This window comes from Macrobrachium rosenbergii, chromosome 56, assembly GCF_040412425.1.
Source record: "Macrobrachium rosenbergii isolate ZJJX-2024 chromosome 56, ASM4041242v1, whole genome shotgun sequence".
NCBI classification, from domain to species: domain Eukaryota; kingdom Metazoa; phylum Arthropoda; class Malacostraca; order Decapoda; family Palaemonidae; genus Macrobrachium; species Macrobrachium rosenbergii.
The window spans coordinates 25,675,750-25,698,594 of NC_089796.1; the positions used below are offsets into that span (position 1 = coordinate 25,675,750).

General features: G+C 36.9%; 1 protein-coding gene across 20 annotated transcripts in view; it reads right to left on the bottom strand.

Moving 5' to 3' along the window:
• Positions 1-22,845, bottom strand: part of LOC136836061 (SLIT-ROBO Rho GTPase-activating protein 1-like) — a 797,683-nt gene that overhangs the window by 24,712 nt on the left and 750,126 nt on the right. For all 20 annotated transcript variants that reach the window (XM_067099977.1, XM_067099978.1, XM_067099984.1 and 17 more), the window contains one exon: positions 19,495-19,734. In XM_067099977.1, coding sequence (XP_066956078.1) covers positions 19,495-19,734 — 240 coding nt within the window. The remainder of the gene's footprint in view (positions 1-19,494; positions 19,735-22,845) is intronic.

Consider the following 22,845-nt stretch of genomic DNA (forward strand, 5'->3'; position numbering starts at 1 on the left):
TAAAAACTAAGCGTGCTGTGATTTTTTGAAAAAAACTTTTTTTCCGCTTCGGCGCTAACTCACCAAACGCCACTGGCATATGGGAGACGTTTTTGTAAATAGGGCTTCGGCGTTAAAGGGTTAACATATTTGCTATCAAAATGAAAAATTACATTTACCAAACTCCCACTGCTGATTTAGTGATTTTGAATAATTCCTAATGTGCACCTGTATCAAGGATTTGTCTCACAGCCCTAAATCTTTGATAAACTTGCTTACCTCACAGAAAAAAAGGAATTATTAGAACATATCTCAAGGCATTTCAGCTATACCACAGTAAGGTTTTCTCTTATTTTTTCTTATCGAAAAATCAAATGAAGTCCAGTCAACGTAAAAAAGGATCAGTTTTCACCTACAACCTTTATTCTTCATATGAAATTTGCTTACCTCAAAGAAAATATCTGAAATCTTATTACTTCTATTTCATGTACACTCGGCAAGGAAAGTGAGGACACAGTTTTTTTAAATCTTCGGACATATATTGCTCAATAATGCGACATCTGGCAACTTTAGAAAGGGGAGGAGCTTCAATCTTATTGTGTTTGTTTTTTGCTTGACCTCCTATAACTTTCAATCATATTCTACAGTTCTGAAATCATTGATATTTAAATGCAGTAGTAAGCTTTACAGTATTCGTTCAAGTTGTAATTTGCAGCGACAGTTCTGAGCAAAATAAAAATTTTTCGATATAACCTATCAAGTAACCTTACACAAATGAATTTATGACACCACAATGAACGGAATGCTTGCGTAATTGGAAACGCGAAGGGTTAAATTTGAGCAATGTCCAACGAAAAACATGAGGGAACAATAAAGGAACGAATGCAATGTTATGATGAGAGAGAGAGAGAGAGAGAGAGAGAGAGAGAGAGAGAGAGAGAGAGAGAGAGAGAGAGAGAGAGAGAGAGAGAGAGAGAGAGAGAGTTGCTGTTGTGTAAGCCTAGGCCTATATGTAGAGCTACTCATTTCATTATTTTTTTCTTTTAGAGATTGAGCGATACTATATTTGTAAAGTATGTTTTAGCAATGGAGAGAGAGAGAGAGAGAGAGAGAGAGAGAGAGAGAGAGAGAGAGAGAGAGAGAGAGAGAGAGAGAGAGAGAGAGTTGCTGTTGTGTAAGCCTAGGCCTATAAGTAGCGCTAGTAATTTCATTATTTTTTTTCCTTTTAGAGATTGAGCTATACTATATTTGTATAGTATGTTTTAGCAAGAGAGAGAGAGAGAGAGAGAGAGAGAGAGAGAGAGAGAGAGAAACTATGGCAATGTCAAGAAACATCCAGTTACTTGTGTTTTCCCGCCGAAGCTCCCATGCTGCTCCTCACATCATAAAGAACGCTCTTGCGGATTTAAATAGATTTGGTCAACCTACCCTGTGTCACAACATTTACTGCCATTAATTCCAGCTGACTTTTAACACCGTGAAATACAAACATGAATGTGTAAAAATTAAAGAAATTATCATTACCTCATATGATGATGCAATAATAAGCCTGTTCATAACGGAAAACGAGTAAATATTGCCGTTCTGATAAACAGTACTATACTGAGATATCCACACAATATCTTTTAGATCTCTATGAACGAAGTCATCTGAGAAATTCTGATTACTTCAGACATGCATGGTGTTTTTAAGTATCTGAATGTTTTTGTTTTGCAGATTTAACATATATGATATAATTTGCATTGTATTTTCATATTCTAGAGTAAATTTACCAAGATTATGTGTTTTCTTGCTGAGTGTACATATCACTTATTTCATTATGTACCTTGCATCTCTGTTAGGGTGGACAGAGTAGCAGATCACTTATTTAAAATAAATGAAACAAATTATAAAATGACTCTTACTACTGTATATGCACTAAGAGAACCCAGTCTCACCTACTGACAGCTCTCATTCCTGGACTGCACCAAATGGTCCATCCCATAGGGAATGGAAAGATGCTACTTGGATTGAAATTTTCATCTACAAGATGTAAAGCTGTTAAAGATGATATACTTATACAAAATAAGAAATGCTCTTCCTTTTACTGGTGCTGAATAACTATTTAGACCAGAGATAAACTCCTGGGCTCTGCCAACATCATCCTAATAATAACTTGATTAGCAAACAAACTAGAGCTTAAAACATACACACAAACTAATCACAGAGCAATGATTGTCCCTGTTCTGGTTAGTTTTTAAATCCTAAAATATGCAAGTTCAATGCTTTTATGCGCAACACCCAAATGAGCATTGATTTGTGACCCATAAGAGCAAATAGCTATTATTTTACAACAGAAAATAAACCCCATCAATCTAAATATAGCAGATGAAGGGTGAAAACACTATCTATGACAAGTACAGATGGTCCACTTCTTTATCTGGTAGGCAAAACTGTAAACTGTCAGATTTGGAAATACTGCTTACAGCAGCCACCAAAAGGCATTTGAAGTGACACTGAATAACTTTCAGGCATGATGTTCAACATCTGAAGGATACACTGAACCTGACAAACAAGCAGGAACTTTGGCAATACAGGCAGTCCCCGGTTATCGGCGGGCTCGGTTATCGAAGATCTGGTTTTACGGTGCTTGTCTAGCAACAAAAATCTGCAATTTTCGGCGCCATAAATCGCAGATTTCCAGATTTCCACTTATCGGCAACGATACATACCTAACAGAGGTGTAGATTTCCAGTTATTAGCACCAATAAGCGCCGAAAATCGCCAATTTTTGGTTATCGGCGATTTTCACTTATTGTCACGCTGTCGGAACACAACCCCTGTCGATAACCAGGGACTGTCTGTACATGTTGTTCCATTGAGCAAAAACAGAATGCCTTGCAATAATTTTATCTCTTTAGAGGAAATATCACAGAAAGCACTAAGTGACCTACAGTCAAGGCCTGGTTGTAGACACCCAGCTTACTCAGAACAGGTGTTTTCTTGAGAGCAATCCTTACCATTTTGAGAATAAGTGTTATTTAAGTCCTTGTTGACAAAGGCCATGAACTCATTACCTGACCTACCATCTACTTTTATATACTAAGTCACAGAAAAAAAGAGATAATAGCCAATTAGCAAATCTACATTTAACAACAAAATTAAGCCTTTGAGGATCTGAGGAGTCAAAATCTGTCTGTGCCTGAACACTCACCTTTAACTGAGCAAAAATGCTTAGCATTAATTTTCTTTGATTGCTCTGTGTGACATTATACTTCATGATGTCATTTTAAAGCTGAGAGGTGAACATTATCTTGATACGTTTAAAAATGCCAAAAATATATATATATATATCGTTATATCAAAAATAAAAATTAGCCATAACCTCTTCTTTACTGACAATTTGTTTGGGGAGTACCACCATTCTAGACTATTGCATAGTACCAGGTACATGGAGGTGGTACGCATGTACTACCAACCTTCCTCTTTTTAGCTCTAGACCTCTTATGATTTTGTAAATTCAGTTTGAAGGGTTTGGAGCAAAACAAATAGTATTGGCTTGGCAGGTGTATCATGAAGCAAAACAAGCATTAATGCTGGCTACAGATTCAGACTTCTGGATATATACTTTGTATACACATGCACATATACACATATACATACATACATATATTCTCTCTCTCTCTCAAATAGATGATGAAAAAATTTAGTATAGTATTTGGAACCAAGTGTAATCTCTCATTGAAATAGATCAACAAGTGTTACATGGCAACACTCACTGTATTCATGCGTGGCAAGTGGAAGGGAACGTCATTTTGCTTTGCGCTTCTGGGCAGTAGATGAAGTATCTAATAAGCTCTGAATACAATTGGGTCCAGCCCCTTGGGGATGTATGTAAAAAACATAAATAAATGTGTGTATATGTATGTGTGTACTTATGTGTATATATATATATATATATCTATATGTATATATATATATATATATATATATATATATATATATATATATATATATATATATATATATATATATATATATATATATATATATATATATATATATATATATATATATATATATATATATATATATATATATATATATATATATATATATATATATATATATATATATATATATATATATATATATATATATATATATATATATATATATATATATATATATATATATATATATACACACACACATAAGTACATATACATATACACACATTTATTTATGTTTTCTACATACATCCCCAAGATACTGAGAAATTTGGCTTGGTAGCGAACGCAATGTTTACGTTTTGTTAAGCTTCGCGGTAAAGAAGAGGAGGAGGTTAAAAAATATTCACAACAAATTTGAGAAGCAAGATACCAATTTCTGTTTGCACAAGTGTAAAAGTACGATTAATTTCCTTTCCGATGATATGAAATTAATTAATATTTAAGCCACATATGATGCCGCAAAGTACATAAAAAAAATTTTATATATGCTTAAGTGGCATCGGTTTGCCAAACTAAATTAATAGTTTATGTCACTTTTCAAAAAATTTGCCATAAAATAATACATGTCACCATGATAGCAACAGGCATCCACCCATGCAACCATATTACAGTAAAATTTTGTTATGACACTTTTTTTACAATATATGGCAAATTAAAAAAAAAAATTGTTCAATTATGAGTCATCATTAGAATCTCAAAGGTTGAAAAATGGATGACATCTATAATTGTCATCACAATCTCAAAGGGTCAAAAATTAATAACTAAACATTGTCGTCATCACCTCCAATGCTGCCTGATGCAAATGAAAGACAACAAAATGTACAAATACAGTCAACCCTGGTATTCACAGGGATGCATGCCCCCCTGCGAATAGCTAAAATCCGTGAATACTTGATAACCTCTAAAAATGCTTATAACTACTTATTTTGATGGTTCAAACACCGAAAAAACCTCTAAAAATGCTTATACCTGAGTATTTTAATAGTTTTATAAAAAAAATACATTTAGTCATGAAAATGACATATTTATAATAAAATAAAATTTTATATATACTTACCAAGTAATTACACAGCTATAAGATTTCCTACCACGGCAGCCTAAAAATTCAAAATTAGCAGTGATTCAACTAGCTGGTGTAGGTGGTTAACCCCGCCCACTTTTGGGGTAAGAAGAGGATCAAAGTGGCAGAGAGCTTCATTCATTTTTTGCCCATAAGTCCATGTGAGGGGAGGAGGGAAGGTTCTGATTCAGTAACTACTTAGTAAATTCAGTGAACCTCCCGTATTCGCGGGGGATGTGTCCCACACTGCAACCCCCCCCAGCAAATAACTAAAATCGGCAAATACTGAAAATCCCTCCAAAAACACTTAGAACTGCTCATTTTGATAGTTTAAACACAGAAAAACCATGTAAAAATGCTTATACCTGAGTATTTTAATAGTTTTATCACTAAAAGTGCATTTATTCATGAAAATTATATGAAAATACAGTAATTAGTGAATATTTCTCAGTGAAAAACACCGCAAATGGGCGAATTTTCTGCGAATAATGGCTAGATATGTTCCACAGAGAAACCCGCAAATGCGTGAGTCCGCGAATCATGAGAACGTGAATATGGGGGGTTTACTGTATATGTAAAACATTATTTTATTATAAAAATGTCATTCTTATATAAGTAACTTACCAAGTAATTACACAGCTGAATCCACATTGACAGGAGGTGGGATACATGAACATATTCTACCTCAAAACATTAATAAAGTAATGAATTTGATAGCAGAAAAGTTGCCAGCATTGGTACAATGCTTGTCATTCCCTTACCTGGTAAGAGAGCCACTGCAGGTGGGTACTGCCTCTGGTCGCTGCTCATCTTAACATGTAGTGGCGTGGCAGTATAGCCATGCGTCACCTACTTTAGTGGGGACTTTTGCAGCGAAGGAGGTACTTGGATGGCTAGCAAAGTTAATAAGTGCCCTTGCCCTGGGCGTAGGACCAGAATAAAAACATACAGTGCCTGACACCTACACTGTAATAAAAAACCACACCCAAACCAACTAAAAGAACTGGTGGGTACTCCAGGTACCATGTACCTCCAGGCTCAAGGACTCAACACCCCACTCAAGGCAAGGAGATAGAGGAGGGAAAGAGAGCTCCCTATGCTTCCTCTCCCAACACCATGCCAGCCACGGATAAAGGTCCTTATGTATTACAATTCTCAAAAACTGCTTCCACTTCTTTGAGATAATACGATGCAAACACTGACCTGTACTTCCAATACGTAGATTGCAAGATGGAGGAGAGGAACATGTTGTGTCTGAAGGCAAGAGAAGTTGCCACTGCTCGAATCTCGTGAGCTTGACCTCAAATGAAGGTAGGATGTCCCCTGGATCTGAGTGTGTGCCTTGGAAATTAGGTCCCTCAAAAAATAGATCACATTTTTTTTACATAGGACAAGAAGGGTTCCGAACGGAGCACCACAGATGACTAGTAGGGCCTCTAATCTTCTCAGTCGTCTGAAGATAGTACCTTAGAGCTCTTACTGGACAGAGAAGCCTATCCTCTTCAACATGTCCAAGGGTGTCTAAAGTTTTAATGGAGTCTTTGTTCTAAGCAAGGAACCCGAGAGAAAAGGAGCATAATGCATCTCCTTGCGCGAAGCATACTCTCTTGTCAATGGCCTGGATTTCACTGATGCGTTTAGCAGTGGCTAAGGGGACGAAGAATTTCTAGTGAGGTCCTGTAGAGATCGAATGGAGGGATTCAAAAGCTGGGCCCAACAACCACTTTAAGACTATGTCGAGATTTCATGAGACACCTTCAGGTCTCCTCTGAAGGATTTGATGAGATCATGGAGGTCTTGGTTGGAAGAAAGGTCCAACCCTCTGTGCTTGAAAACAGAGCTTAACATGGACCTATACCCTTTGATGGTAGAGGACAAGAATTTCTTGAATGACCTCCAGAAGTCAGTTACCTGAGTTATACAGTCATACCCTGAACTTACACGAGGTTAGGTTCCAGAACCCCTCGCACAAGGTGAATTTTCGAGTAAGTTTGGCACGGTCTCTAAAAATGCTAATAAATGCTTATTTCTAAAGTTCAAATGCTAAAAATGACCCTAATCATGCTCCCAAATTATTAAGTTAACTTTTAATGAAGTTAAAGTTACTGTAATTTCATTTAAAAGTTAGCTTAATTCATTACCCTTAAAAAAAGAAATAAATGGTCGACATAAAACTAGAGGGTTGGAAGAGAATTTGTCTCTCTCCCCTTCTGACCGATCTATTTTTAGAAGTCTTCTCGACCTCTTTTTAATAACTTCTTTATTCTACGTCTCTTTCTCTTTGTTCTGAAATGCTTTTTCATGAACAGTGTTTTTTAGTTTGACTAATACAACTATTAGTTATTATGTCTATGTTCTAGAACGTATTTGCCACACTAGCGCATTTACACTTTGTAGACGGTACAGGTAAAATTTGATCAATTTAAACTATCTACTGTACAGGTAAAGACGTACAGAGAAATAATAAGTTGTAAAAATGTGTGAGCGCTAACTATGGATGAACGAGAGAGAGAGAGAGAGAGAGAGAGAGAGAGAGAGAGAGAGAGAGAGAGAGAGAGAGAGAGAGAGAGAGAGAGAGAGAGAGAGAGAGATATTGTCCTTACTTGAAATATCAAGTTAAATTATTTATGAATTATTATGGAGAGAGAGAGAGAGAGAGAGAGAGAGAGAGAGAGAGAGAGAGAGAGAGAGAGAGAGAGAGAGAGAGAGAGAGAGAGAGAGAGAGAGAGGTTATTCTTATGCTAGATATCAAAAGATGGAAATTCGGTATTAAACTAACTTTTAAGTGAAATTAAAGTTACTGTAATTTCATTTAAAAGTTAGCTTAATACATTACCCTTAAAAAAGAAATAAATGATTAATGTAAGAATATAGCTGAGTGTGAAGATTAGTATACTATTTCTCTCTCCCCATTCCACTGATCTATTTTGAGAAGTCTTATCAACCTTGATTTTAAAAACTTCTTTATTGTCTCTTTTTCTTTGTTCTGAAATGCTCTGTCTCTATGTTTTGGAACGGCGCATTTGCAGTTTGCAAACAGTGCAGGTAAAATTAGATCAATTTAAAATTACCTACTGTACAGTTAACGACAGAGAGAGAGAGAGAGAGAGAGAGAGAGAGAGAGAGAGAGAGAGAGAGAGAGAGAGAGAGAGAGAGAGAGAGAGAGAGAGAGAGATAACAGTTGTCCTACATAAGAGGGTGAAATTTTTTATGAATTAGTAAGAGAGAGAGAGAGAGAGAGAGAATTACAAGAAACCTTTGACCACTAATCAGCAACACTACCCTTTCTTGTCATGTTAAAGTGACATGTCTGACAGCTTTTGCCTTTGAGCTTCTTACAGAAGATGAGGGAAAAAGATTTGTTTGTTTAAAATACGTATCACATACGAATTTTGTAATTACAGTTATATTATTATTATTATAACTATTATTATTATTGTTTTATTATTATCATTATTAATATTTAATCTTATTAATCTTATTATTTGAAAATTAGTACTTATTATTAAGTAAAAAATTTATTTATCATACAAAACAAATAAACATATATATATGTACCATAAAAATTCTCTCCTCTCAGTAAAAGAGAGAGAGAGAGAGAGAGAGAGAGAGAGAGAGAGAGAGAGAGAAATTATTACTTTTATTATTTAATGTTATTTAATTTACACATTAAAGCTTGAAAACTTATATATTACATAAAAAATTAAACATAAACACTTTTCCAGGGTTTCTCAGTATTTGCAAATGTTCGCGTGTCTGTGAATATGTGCAACTCGAATTGTGCAAGTTCGGGGTATTACTGTAGGCGTCTGAGAAGAAAAGTTATGTCGCCTGCACCTAGCAATAGCTTCTGCAGCTACTCTTGAAAACACCTTCTCTCAGACGAGGCTCCGGACAGTCTGAAGCCTGTCAGGGCCAGGGCGGACAATCATTGGTGAAAGAGATGGTATTTGAGGGAGCAGTCTTGGAAAATCCACCAGAAGACGAAGCAGATCTGGGAACCAGGTGTTGCAATGAGAGAACTTGTTTAGCACCTCTCTGATCATGCCAAATGAAGGAAAAGCATAAACATCTAGGTCTGACCAGTCCTGGAGCATGGCATCCGTCACCCATGCCAGAGGGTCCAGGGAGAGCAGAACAGGGGAGATAATGATTCCTGGATGTTGCAAAAAGGTGGATTGATGGAGTGTCCTAAAGCTTCCATAGATTGCTGCAGACCAGAGGATCCCGAGTCCATTCTGTGGGAAGGACCTGGCTGCGACAACTCAACTCATCTACTCAGACATTGAGTTTCCCTTGAATGTAACAAGTGACAAGAGTGACTTGGTTCCGGTCTGCAGAGGGGGAGATCTCTGGAGGCCTTGTAGAGGGAGAAAGAGTGAGTGCCTCCTTGTTTGTGGATGTAAGTTAGAGGAGCTGTGTTGTCGGAATGAATGATAACCGTCTTGCCAAAGATCTGAGGAGAGAAGGACTGGAGGCCCAGATGAATGGCCTTCAGTTCCTTGACATTTATGTGGAGGTGTCTCTGATCCGTGGACCATGTCCAGAATGCTTCTTGGTTTCTTAGAAGAGCTCCCCAACCTAAGTCCGATGCATCTGCATACAATTCTAGGTCAGGGTTCAGAGGTAGAGGAGGTTTTCCCTGAAGAAGTCTTCCTTTGCACAGCCACCATCGCAGGTCTGTCTTGCTCTTCTGTGTAATGAGAAAAACGTAAGAGTCTGGTTGGGTCTTCCTGTCTCAGCTAGCCTTGAGAAAACACTGCAGAGGTCTCATGTGCAGTCTTCCCAACTTCACACACTGCTCGATGGAGGCCAAGGTGCCCAGGAGACTCATCCACTGGTTGGCCGAGCAGACCAGGAGAGAGAAATTGGCGGACTGTGCAAAGGCAAGAGTCGATCCTTTTGGGGGCTGGAAAACCTGAGAAGTCTGAGAATTCAGTACCATGCCCAAATAAAGAATCTCCCATGTCGGAGACAGTTGAGACTTCACTATGTTGATGAGAATGCCCAACTCTTGAGTCAGGCAAAGAGTTGCCTTCAATTCCTCTGTGCACCTTTCCTTCGACTGGGAATGAAGGAGCCAGTTGTCCAGATACAGGGAGATGCTGATCCTGAGAAGGTGGAGCCACTTGCCGAGAGGAGCGAGAACATGATCAAATACCTGAGGGGCTGTCAAAAGGCCAACGCATAAGGCCCGAAACTGAAAAACTCTGTTCTGAATGATGAAACGGAGGTACTTCCTGGAGTCCGGATGCATGGGGATATGGAAGTAAGCATCCTGCATGTCTAGGGAAATCACCCAGTCGCCTTGACGAATGAAGATATGACAGACTGGCTTGTTTCCATATGAAACTTTGTCTTCAGAACAAAGAGGTTCAGAGTGCTGACATTGAGAATGGGCCTCTATCCCCCCGATGACTTGGGAACTGCGAATAGCTGGTTGCAGAACCCCTCTGACTCGTAATACTCGACTTCTTCCACAGCTCTCTTGGGAAGAGGGAGTCAACTTCCTGTGAAAGGGCCAAAAATCTTTCGGAGCCTTCCGAATAGGCAGTCAAGGTGATAGGAGACTTGACTAGCAGAGGTTTCCTCTGGAAGGGAACAGAGTAACCCTCCTCCAGGACTTGGATTATCCATGGCTCAGCACCTCTGCGACTCCACTCCCCCCAAAATTGGAGGAGTCTGGCTCCTATGGGAGCACGAAAGACTGTGTTTTCATTTCTTGGTAGAAGGTTTGTACGATGGTTTCTTGATGGACTTCGAATAACGCAGGTTAGTTCAGGGCCTCAACTGGAGTCTCTGTCTGCCTCCATGAAAGAGCTGAAGTTGGAGGGGAAAAATAGATTTGGCAGAGGTGGAGGATTCCTTCTAACATTCAGTGGACTGTGCCAGCAGGTCTTGAGCAGATTTCTTTTGGAGGTCTGACGAGATACCGAGCACAGGACTGTGGGAATAGATAATGCTTGTCGAGAGGGGCAAAGAGGAGAGCAGACTTCTGTGGGGTGGTTACTCCTTTTGCAGTGAAGGAGCACCACAACTCCCTTTTCTTCAACACATCCATGTGAAGAGGGAGGCAAGCTCGTGAACCATCTCTGGTGGCCGTGTCTGCACATGATAACACAGCTAACCAGTTGGAGGCCAGGTCCTCCGGCAAGAATGGACAGTTCTCCATCTTCTTGGCGAGTGCCCCGATGGACCAATTGAGAAAACTCAGTACCTCACACACCTTAAAAACGCTTCTAATGAGGTGATCAGTTCAGTAGACGAAAACATTTTCTTCACCGAAGTGATGGCTGAGTTAGAAAAGTCCCCCTGGGAGGAGGCAGCAACTCCCAAAGAGGGGGGGTTCTCCAGTCGAACAGGAAAAGATATCTCCTGCGAACAAGTCTGGAGGGAGGCCAGGCTAAAGTGGCTTTGCCCAGTTCCCTTTTTCACGCAAGCCAGTCATTCATCTCCTCGAGGGCTTTCCTTACTGAGGAGGACAGCACCATCTTGGGAAGCCGAGTGGAGTCTATAAAGAAGGTAGAGGCAGGAGACTCTGGAGAGGCAGGTGAGAAGTAGCCGGGGAAACTGACCAAAAGATACAGAAGTAGCAGAGCGTAGGCCAACTTAGAGGTGTCTTCTTGCTCAAGCATCTCTTCACCACAAGGTACAGGCATCAAAACAGGAGGCTGAGAGGTGTCTGGATGAAGATGACTGTCACTTGGGAGGGTCTTTCGGGAGTTTGGGTGCCAAGGACGAACGCTCCACATACGGGGTAAATGACTCCAGGCTGTCCCAGACCGACACCTGGGGTTGAGCCAAAGAGGAAGCAGGAGGCTCAGCGAAGATGCGATAGGGTTGGGGGCTGAGACTGTTTTCTCTGTGCCTCTTAGCTGGAGGAGGAGAGTGGTCAGCACCATGGGAGTGCCTCTTGAGAGGGTGAGAGGAAACAGGAGAGTGCCACCTGAGCCTCTTGTCGGGGCTGGAGTCTTCTGAGTCGGAGGAAAGCTGATGAGCACTTTAACACCTTTCCACTGGGGTAATGTTGCTGGGGGGGGGGGGCAGCCACAGGTGTGACTGAGGGGGCAACTGCCCATGAGAACCCTGCTGGCCTCCCTTAGACCTCCGGTATGTCTTCTCCCAGGTTCAGGGGAGTGGGACAGGGACCTTCATCTACAAGCGCCAATGGGACGTGTAGTCACCTCCTCCACTGGCACAACACTGTCACTTTCACATGATCTGACACTTTTTATGAGAGCACTTTCACTGAAGTGCCTAACTCAGACATTGCACTTAAGGTTGGGTATGGGAGCATGAGAAGCCGGAATAGGAGTATGCAGTAAAGGAGATGGAGGACTAAGAATTGGAGAAACAGCAAGAATTGGTGATGAAGGGACAGTACTATCCTTTACTGGCCTAGCAGACTCAAGATTGGTCCTAATTTCAGCTCTAGCGGCCGCCTTACTCTTTTTCTCCCTCTCAAGCCTAAGCAAATAAGCCTTTGAAAATTTCCATTTTTCTCATCCCATTCTTGACATTCATCTTAGGTATTCTCAGTGTTACAATCCTGTCCCCTACATTTGATACATTTAGTATGAGAGACTGACAACTTTAACTAACCTAGTTTTACATCCCTCGCTACAAAAGCAAACACTGGAAGAGCTAGTCTGACATAATGCTAAGTAAAAGTTAACTAAGTAACTAACGAAGCATTGAAAAGTAAGCACTAAGCAAATCCAATCAGTAGTGAAGCAATAAACCGTTAAAGTTACAACAAATTCTGAGCACATCACCAAACAATGATGACGGCAAGCTGCGGGAACAAACGCTGTTGGTCACATGCCATCAGAAAAACGAATGTAGCTCTCTGCCACATTGATCCTCTTCTTACCCCGAAAGTGGGCGGGGTTAACCAACTACACTAGCTAGTTGAATTGTTACCACTAATTTGAATTTTTAAGTTGCTGTGGTAGGAAATTTATAGCTATGTAATTACCTGGTAAGTTACTTATATAAAAATATGAAAATAAAATAATTAGTGAATATTTCTCTATGAAAAATACTGCGAATAATGCGTACTGTATATATGTTCCACAGAAAAATCCGCGAATAGGTGAAGCCTTGAATCCCGAACCGCAAATAGGTGGGGCTCCACTGTAACTGTTTTTGATACAAATAGATTATAAATAGGCCAACTGAATCAACTATTATGACACTAACATCCTTGCTGATAAAGTCAAAATGAATTAGAACACTCCATTTTAATGACAACAATGACCACTGTACAATAAAAGCCAACACAAATGCAAAAAAGCACCACTTTGAAGTAATAAAGTTAAGAGAGATGAGTGAAAAAAAAAACAGTGTGGTGAAGAGCATTTGCTAGACATGTCTACTATGGATGAAATCAAGTCATGAAAAAGAGAGCTTTCAGCAGGTGAGGGAGGTCTCAACCATAACCTAATTGCTTCACTCACTTCTGATGAGTAATATACCATTCTGCTTATCTGCCTTTTAGTGGCTATTATCACAATGATAAAAATAGGAGGGTTCATTACTTGTATGACTAAAATGCATAAGGTGATGCACAGATTATGCAAAAAAGTGAATTTAGCTCTCACAACGACAAAGGAACATGTTCAATTAGTATTTAGCACCTTGTGCAAAAAATATTTCTTTCATATATATGTAAAGCTTTTACCTTAAACGCATGCAAATTAGAAAAAAATACAATAGTTCTATTCTGAATGAAAATCCTAAACTAATACAGTATTGGACAACAAAAACAGATTGTACCCAGTATAAAATTATTAACATTGTAAGCTGGTGCACAGATAATTTTTTTCAACAAAACTTTACATACTGACAATTCTGAAATCTCAGCAGTGCACTAAGATACATTGGCCCACAATTTGTGGTCTTCATGAACCTTATGCACATGAGTTTCCAAATCAAGAGAAGACTGTCTACTCCCCTCACTGGTCATTACCATTCAAGTGAGCCCCTTGGATCCTGGGTTCCAGTCGGGGAGCACATCATTTTCAATGTATTCTGAGTTAAAGCTGTAAGCAAACAGTGGGTTTGGAAGGTTGGACATATTATGATGTCAGAAATTATTTTTGAAGTGAAAAAATGCCTGTTAAAAAAAAAGCTATACATAAATGCATTACATTAATGCATATCTGCATAGTACTGTGCATTATGAATGTAGCTACATGGCCTACATGTACAGAGCTTGTCACAAAGTCAAAAAACAAAAAAGTTAGTATGTGCTTTCCTACCAAGAACCCAGGATTTATTGGGGCATGTACACAGTGGTGGTCATCCAACAAGCAGACTATGATGTTCTTGTCATTTTGGAATGATGTATCTAAGATTTGTATATACTATGAATGTGGGTTCATGTAAATGATGTTTGTTGTGAAACAAAAGAACTTTTCTATATTTTCACAACTTGCATTTTTTAATTACAATAACCAACATTAAGAAATTTTAACTGATATCCAATTTCTAATCAATTCCATAACTGCTAAATACCAGCATACTGGCAGTACCTTTTTCAACTGAATATTTTTTTCCCTTAGAGTTTATACAAAATATCTGAGCAAGCATCATGACATATTTTCAAATGTTAACCTTAAAAAAATACATGAATCCTTGTGAATTACAGCCATCAGCTTCAGTTTACTACTGAAGCTGATTAACTGGAGATTAAACATCCTTGATTCCTTGCTAGTCTATAGCTAAGCCTGTAGTACTTTGTCATCTGCCGTCCCACTCACTTCTGGCATACCAACAAATGTTGGCAAGTCTCAAAAAACTGAAAACAATTCCAAACACTCAAAAAATACAAAATTGTAGCCTACAGAAGCATTTTGCAACAATACAAGAAAATATGAATAAAAGACAAACCAGTCTTGAAATGAGTTCCTTCAGAGGTAATCCTAGTCCTAGTCGATGCTTAGCATAAGAAATAATTTGGACAAGTTAAAAGTATTCAAACAAATGTACAGGTATTACAATAAATTTCTTTTCTGTACAGATATACCAAGATGCATTAAACAAATGGTAATATGGGATAACACACTTAATCCCAGAACATTGCAGGAAGAAGAAATCATAAAAAATTTCATCATCATAAACTATAAATTTTATACTGTACACATTGACTTGGAATATATCAAATATGGTGGAGCAGCTACTCTCTACGTGTGTGCTTAGTTAATTATGGAAATGGATTATCATGTGTCTGGTGATACACCCATGCCTGAGAGCGGAGGTTCCTAAAATTAACAACGCAGCAGCACATATCTATATTGTAAAAACAGAACGAGTTATAAAAATAGGTGGTCGGGAATCAGGAAAAAAGTAATTTTCCGCAAACAAAGGCTAGAAGAGTAGCTAACTCGGGAGGGGAAGTTATTACAAGAACTTTATCAAGCAAAACTGGGGAACACAGACTAGTCCTCTCTACACATGTAAATATTGAGTTTTAAGACAAGTGTATCAGTAAATGAGATATGTTGAAAATATTGCACACACATGGAGATTTTGAAGGGGAAAAGGGAAATATAAAATGTATTTCTAACTGGTAGGAGGCTCACTCAGTCAAAAGCTAAACATGCAGGCTTCACAGGAGGTAGGCTGTAACCTTGCACAGCTTAGGCTCACTCCAGTTGATATGTGCAGCACTGCAATTGTCCTCCTTATGAACAAACAATATGGATAAGGCTCTTTTCTACTGTCATGGGAGCAGAAAATCAACCTTGTGAAGTATATCCTCCAAGGCTAGAATTCCAGAACAAACTTCAATGTCTAAAATGCCTTCTCTGCCACACAAGGTCATGTTTGGGTGAACAACATGTAGATGAGTATCATCACATCCTTAAATAAGGGTCAAAAGTTTTTACAAGTGACAAGACTTCTAAACAGGATGCCTGATGAGTCAGCAACTACCTACAACAAGTCAAGAAGACTAAGTTGGAGTATGTTCTGGGATTCTTTCATGAAGGGAGACAATGGCAGGTCACTGAGCACACGGCAACATTGTGCCATTTAGCCAAAATTGTGACTTAAGCTAATGAGGCATAAAACACAAACCAAATAAAAAACTATGATTTTAGAACTTAACTCAATACTATGACAGCCCTTTCTGTTAACCACTAAAAGATAAACAAGTATTAATAGTTAGCATAAACTACTTCAGTTTATCTACTTCAAACAGTTACGTCACGTACTTAGTCCATCTTTTTATAATATCTTTATAAAGAATGAACAGTTCTTTAAGGATGTAATTAAGACAAAGATTTACAAAGTAAAAAGAAAATAAAATTCAAAACTCAAATATAAACCAAACTAAACAGGGTAATAAAAATTCTGTGACCCAAAGTAATTACTAGATAACCACCATTTTAATGAGCAGGCTTTACCAGCAATTGCAAAATTTCCTTCACATGTACAAATTTTTTCTTGGAAAGTAGCACTATGAACCTAACACCTTCTCATTAAAATATGACACATTATACCTCTGCCACATTTTAATTGTTCATCACATTCTAATATCAAGCTGTGTATGGCACCATTTCACTGCAATTACACATGGACACTTTTACCTAAAAACTTACTACAGTATATCAAACCCAAAAGTTAAAACACCAAATAGGACTCAAGCACTTCTATGTTTTACATTGGAATAAATATTACCAAAAACTATATCAGACCATAAAAACGATCAACATCCATCACGGCATGGAGCTGTGTATCCCTGCAGAGATGAAGTGACAAAGGCCTGCTTAAAGACTGCAACTGTAAGGAAGCTATGGTCCATACAGGGCCTTGTAAAATGAAGAGCTTCTTAACACATTATTTTGTAATGCACAAATTTTAATGAAAACTGCATTTACAGCTCAATGACTCATGCAGAAGCTCTCTAAACATGTGAGAATGCCTACTGTCTGTAGATCAACTAATCTATAGATATTATCGTTAGAAATAAGTGTGCCAAGGCTATGTTAGAAATAAGTTTGCCAAAACCATAAGACCACTTTATTAGACAGAAATAAGTTTGTCAAGACCACAAGACCATTTTAACAGAAATAAGTCTGGCAAGACCACTGAATCATTTCTAGATGGTCACAGAGCTCACCTGAAAGATTTGTTTTTAAATGGTAAATCTGGACCAAGGTGAAGGTGAAGAAATTGGACACGCAAGAGGGAGAAAACCAAATGGAAAAGATCAGAAAAGAAAGGCAGAAATCAATGTAACTGACGAAGGAGAGCTGCAAAAAACCTTTGTACCATCTACATTGTACCACGCACATTATACGTTCAAGTCCTTACAATGCAATCTGTAGAAAAAGCTACCATTTTAACAACTGCAACAATTAAGGAAGCATAATTTCATCAGCATTAAGTTATGTTCTTAGGAATTATGAAATATAATGTCTCCCTTACTCCACAACTTCATACTAAGTAACCTATTTCTAAAAATTCTTGACCACCTTGCCTTCAGAAAAAAATCACCTGCATTGCAGAGCCATTACAATCTAATGAACTGCTGCAATTTCCATACTATAAACCAAAAATTACTGTACAACCAGCCAAACAATAATCCTAACTGTACACAACACATGCAAAAGATTACAGGCAGTAACAATGAGCGTTCTGGAGTTCGACATGAAATCATAAATTTAGATTCAGGTACTGTATAACATTTGCACATTTACAAGCCCTATTGCTCTTATATACTCTAAAACCCATGCAAGTGAATTACCTCAATAAAAAAAAAAATTACTATGCTAAGCCCTGGCTAACACTTACTCCTCCTGTGTGTACTATATCTTAATCTACATTAGGCCTAAAAATAATCATGTGTAAAAGCGTAGTATCCCAAACTATGGGTTAGCTAAGCAAAACTCAAATTATACTTTACATTACATTCAGTCTTCACATTCTTCTTGAAATAAACACTTCAAGTTACTGCTTGCAGTATAACAGAACAGATTTCAACTTTTCTCTAAATAACAAAGATTGGCCATTTTAATAAATTCTTATTTGCCCTGCAATTAAGTAATTTTCATAATGCTTGATAAATAAAAGTGTGTCATGTGGAGAAGAGGTACTTTCAAAATCTAACACATAAATCCACAGAGATATAAAAAAATACAAAAGATAACAAGAATATGGTCTATGCTTTTACTATAGGTGCTACTAGAAAAAAATATTGATTATAACAAAAGTATAGTGATATGCCGTAGCATTTTAAAGTTTATTCACTGTTAAAAAGTTCAAAATAATCTGATTGCTTCTAAGTCATTTTCTGATACTTTCAGTTTCTTGTAGTAGTAGGAGTAGTAGTCTATTTAGAACTGTCACCAATTCTTCACTAGCTTCATAAGAAGTACTCAAGAGTTATTTCAATTTTTTTCCTTTACGAGGAACCTTGACATTACAAGTACTGTACTTTTTGCTTTGGGAAAGCTACATGTAAATCTAGCACAACAAAACTTTTAAAATTTTTTACATTTTGCTATCATGTTGTCTGTCTAAAACTAAATAATATCCAACACTCAGGATAGATTTAGAATAGTGGAATCTGCTTTTCCTAATGATTTAATATCAAAGCCAGTTACTGAATCTTGTACACTTTGTTTTCATTATCAAATGGCAGAGATCTTTCAATGGGGTTAACTTTTAAGCAGAAATATTCTTTGATTTGTCACAAACAACTGCAGCAACATCTAATTTTTAGTTAAAATTCCAAAACACAATGTTTAATATTGTTCCTCTACTAGTTCTAATAACCCTATTATTCACTTTTCTCTGCCTTTTGCCTGACTCAATTACTCTATCACAAAAATACCTATTCTGTCAACCTAATTTCAGCTATGGTATTTATACCTACCACCATCACCATACTATTTTGTCACCCAACAACTCTACCTTCATTCTGTGCATGAAAAATGGATATAAAAATCTTCAACATAGCTTCATAACCTAGTCCTTGTACCACAAAACAAAATGCAAAACAAACTTAATGTACTGATGCAGTTCAAGATTCCATTCAAACTTCCTGAGCCAAGAAAAGTACTTTTTAGAACCGATTATGACACAAGACCTATACTAAATGCCAGTGATAACAATACTTGGAAAAAACCTGATAATCAAAAGGAATTAACTTTATGAGCCATTTCAAGATATAAATATATACACTGAGGGAATAAAGCAGCAATTCAATTCCCATATCACTACACACAACACGACCCAAGCCAGCAAAGGAAGGATGGAAACAGACTGTGAAAGCAGAAATATCACAGATGTGATATGGTGGTTTTCCTGTGATTAATTTGGGATAAAATTCTTTAGTTTGCAGCAGCTCTTTGGTTAATATCTTTAAAATCTAAAACCCATTGACAAGAACTAAACAAAATAGGAACTGAAAGAACTCAACAAAAGAGCCCCACACACCAACTATGCTGTTACCTCCTCCTGGACAGACACGATACTCGACACATCTGAGAGGGAGAGACAAGCCCCGTGTTGAAGGGAGTGTGGGGGAGTGGGGGAGTGGGAGGCCTGCCCTGGGGTACTAGGCAGCGGTGAGGCTGAACGTCCTAGATCTGCTTGCGCCCCATCTGGTCCCCCGCTTGTGTCAAGCCCAAGCCCTAGCGAGGTAGATGCAGCTCCAAGACCATCACGGCTCACAGGGCTAGCACATGAATCCTGTAATAGACAGATGAAGGAATCTGACAAACCTAGATGAAAATTTCCACGAAAATTTGGTTTATTTCACAAATCTCAATTTCCAACAAAAAATCTTCTAACAATCCCAAGATAAATACACAACCTCATCAGTCTTGCCTTAGGAATGCTCAGCATACCATTTAAACAATCTTTTTGCACTTAACATTTGTAAAACAGCAGTCACTGAGATACCCAGTAGTGCCTATACATCCAGGAAAGTTATTTGTGAAATTAAAAATCATTAATAAACAAAATGCATACTTTTATTTGAAACCCTTTAATCAATCTAATTTCCAAACCATGAAATAAAATCACTTCTATTCCCTTCACAGTATAACTGTTAACGTGTTTCCTTTATAAGGCACTGATACTACAATACTAATTCAAAGTGCCAAAACACCTTTCCATTTGTTTTTCTAATTTGTGTTACTGTTTTTCTATATGAATATTTATCTTTTTAACTTCTCTTTATTTACTTATTTTCTTCTCTCCCTTTTCATAATTTGATATCAGATGGGCTTTCCATTAAAAAACATTATTCTCAATAATAATATTAATAATAATAATAATTATATTAATGAGACAACGACTTCATTATATAAGTGGCACACTGCACACATTCTTCTTAAAGTTACCAATTCTATTTTTCTGAAAATTTGCTTATCCTAATCAGGCAGTGGATATAATCAACTTCCAAGGGGGGCATGAGTAAAACATTAGCCCACATACATAATCTTTAAGTATATACTAAAAAAAAAAAAAAAAAAAAAAAAAAAAAAAGGAACATTATGGAGTGCAGGCCGACCATACAAAACTGGCATCACTGGGACCAGCAGGGTGATGAATTAGTGATTTTGCCAAATCACAGAGTGGTTATGAAATATACAAAGTTTAGTCTAATAAAGTTAGCTTATGCACCTACAGCATTGTAGTTAGCCTATATCATCTATACTGTAAGGTAAAAAAGTTTTCTATAATAAATAAAAGTCTTTAATCTTTCCTTGTAAAACTGGCAATGAAATTGGTCAAATAAAATTTATATATCCTGCACACTGTGAGTTCCATTTCTACTGGTAATGCTGCACTTTTGAAACAGCCAGTCTTCTTTCATCCACTGTATGTTTATATATATATATATATATATATATATATATATATATATATATATATATATATATATATATATATATGTGTGTGTGTGTGTGTGTTTTATAGTGTATAAACATACAGTGGATGAAAGAAGACTGGCTGTTTCAAAAGTGCAGCATTACCTATAGAAATGGAACTCACACAGTGTGCAGATATATATATATATATATATATATATATATATATATATATATATATATATATATATATATATATATATATATATATATATATATATATATATATATATATATATATATATATACACATATACATACAGGCAGTCCCTGGTTTACGACGGGGGTTCTGTTCCTATGCCGCATCATAAGCCGAAAATCGTTGAAAATCATCAAAAATCCTAGGAAAACCTTACTTTTGATGCTGAGGGTATTGAAAATTATGTAAACTGCATTTTTATTGAGTTTAAAAAAAAAAAAACTCCAAATTTTGATTATTCTGCCATTTTAGAGCCATATTTCTTCTGTCAGATTGGCGTATCATGTGTTGTAACCCCGGGACATGCATCGTAAACTGGGAAATAATTTCTGATGAATATATTTTAAAAGCATTGCAACATTGGAACGTTGTAAACTGGACCTGTCAGTAACCGGGAATGCCTGTTTATATATATATATATATATATATATATATATATATATATATATATATATATATATATATATATATATATATATATATATATATATATATATATATATATATATATATATATATATATATATATATATATATATATATATATATATATATATATATATATATATATATATATATATATATATATGTATACAGGCAGTGCTCGAGATTCACGATAATTCGACTTATGATAATCGGCTTTTACAATGGGGTTAGCAATTAATATCGATCGACAATATTTTGAAAATACATATTTTTAAATTTCGGGCGACTGGTGCAGGCAACAACGTACAATCAGGCAGCATATGGTGTACGATACGTTGGCCCGAGAGGCTGGAATAGGTACATTAATTCAATGAGCCGACCTCACTTGCTCTTATTGTGTCAGAAGTTAAATTAGGTCAGTGTTCGTTTGCAATTTTTGTGCGTTTGTAAATACAGGTAGTGCACGAGTGATGATAATTCGTCTTACGATAATTCGAGTTTACAATGGAGTTAGCAATTAATACCGGTACAACAATATTTAGAAAATATTTTTAAAATTTCGAGCGGGCACTGGCAACAGCGTACAGTTGCCGTACAATCAGGTAGCATGAGAGACCAATTTACAATAGACCAACTTCTTTTTCTCCATCTCTTTATTCTGTCTGCTAGTTAAAAATGTAAGAGAATGATAAAAGTATTGTTAGTAACCTTATACTCTTGCGAAAATGTGTACAGCCATAAACAACCGAACGAGAAACTGTTGTTTTGCTAATAACCGAATCGGATTACAACTGTTCTGCTTGTATCTCAACCATCATATGGCTACACAATTACCGTAGTTATGTTAAAAATGACGTTAAATATTGATATATTTTTACACTATACCCTTATTCACTTTGGAGAAAAGATCGGCAAGGAAATATACTGCTACAGTAAATCTAAGCTGCAAGTTGTAGTTTGAAGCAGAGAAAAGAATTTTCAAGCTGCTAATGACTATAAATTATCGTGCATTGGCAACATGGATGAAACTCGACCACAAATGAAATTGGGAAGTATTTTAATCAAAACTACTGGGCATGAAAGAACACATATTACTGCTGTTTTCACGCGATAAAAGATAAATATGAAAAGCTCGTAGTATGATGATGAAATCAAGAGAAAATAGCAAATGGAATCTTGATATTTTTTGTTACACAAAACAAACATGCTGCCAACGTCATCTATTAACAAAAAAAACAGCTAAATTAATTTCACAACGACACATATTTAAGTTATATTTCGACTTAAAAACACTTCGTA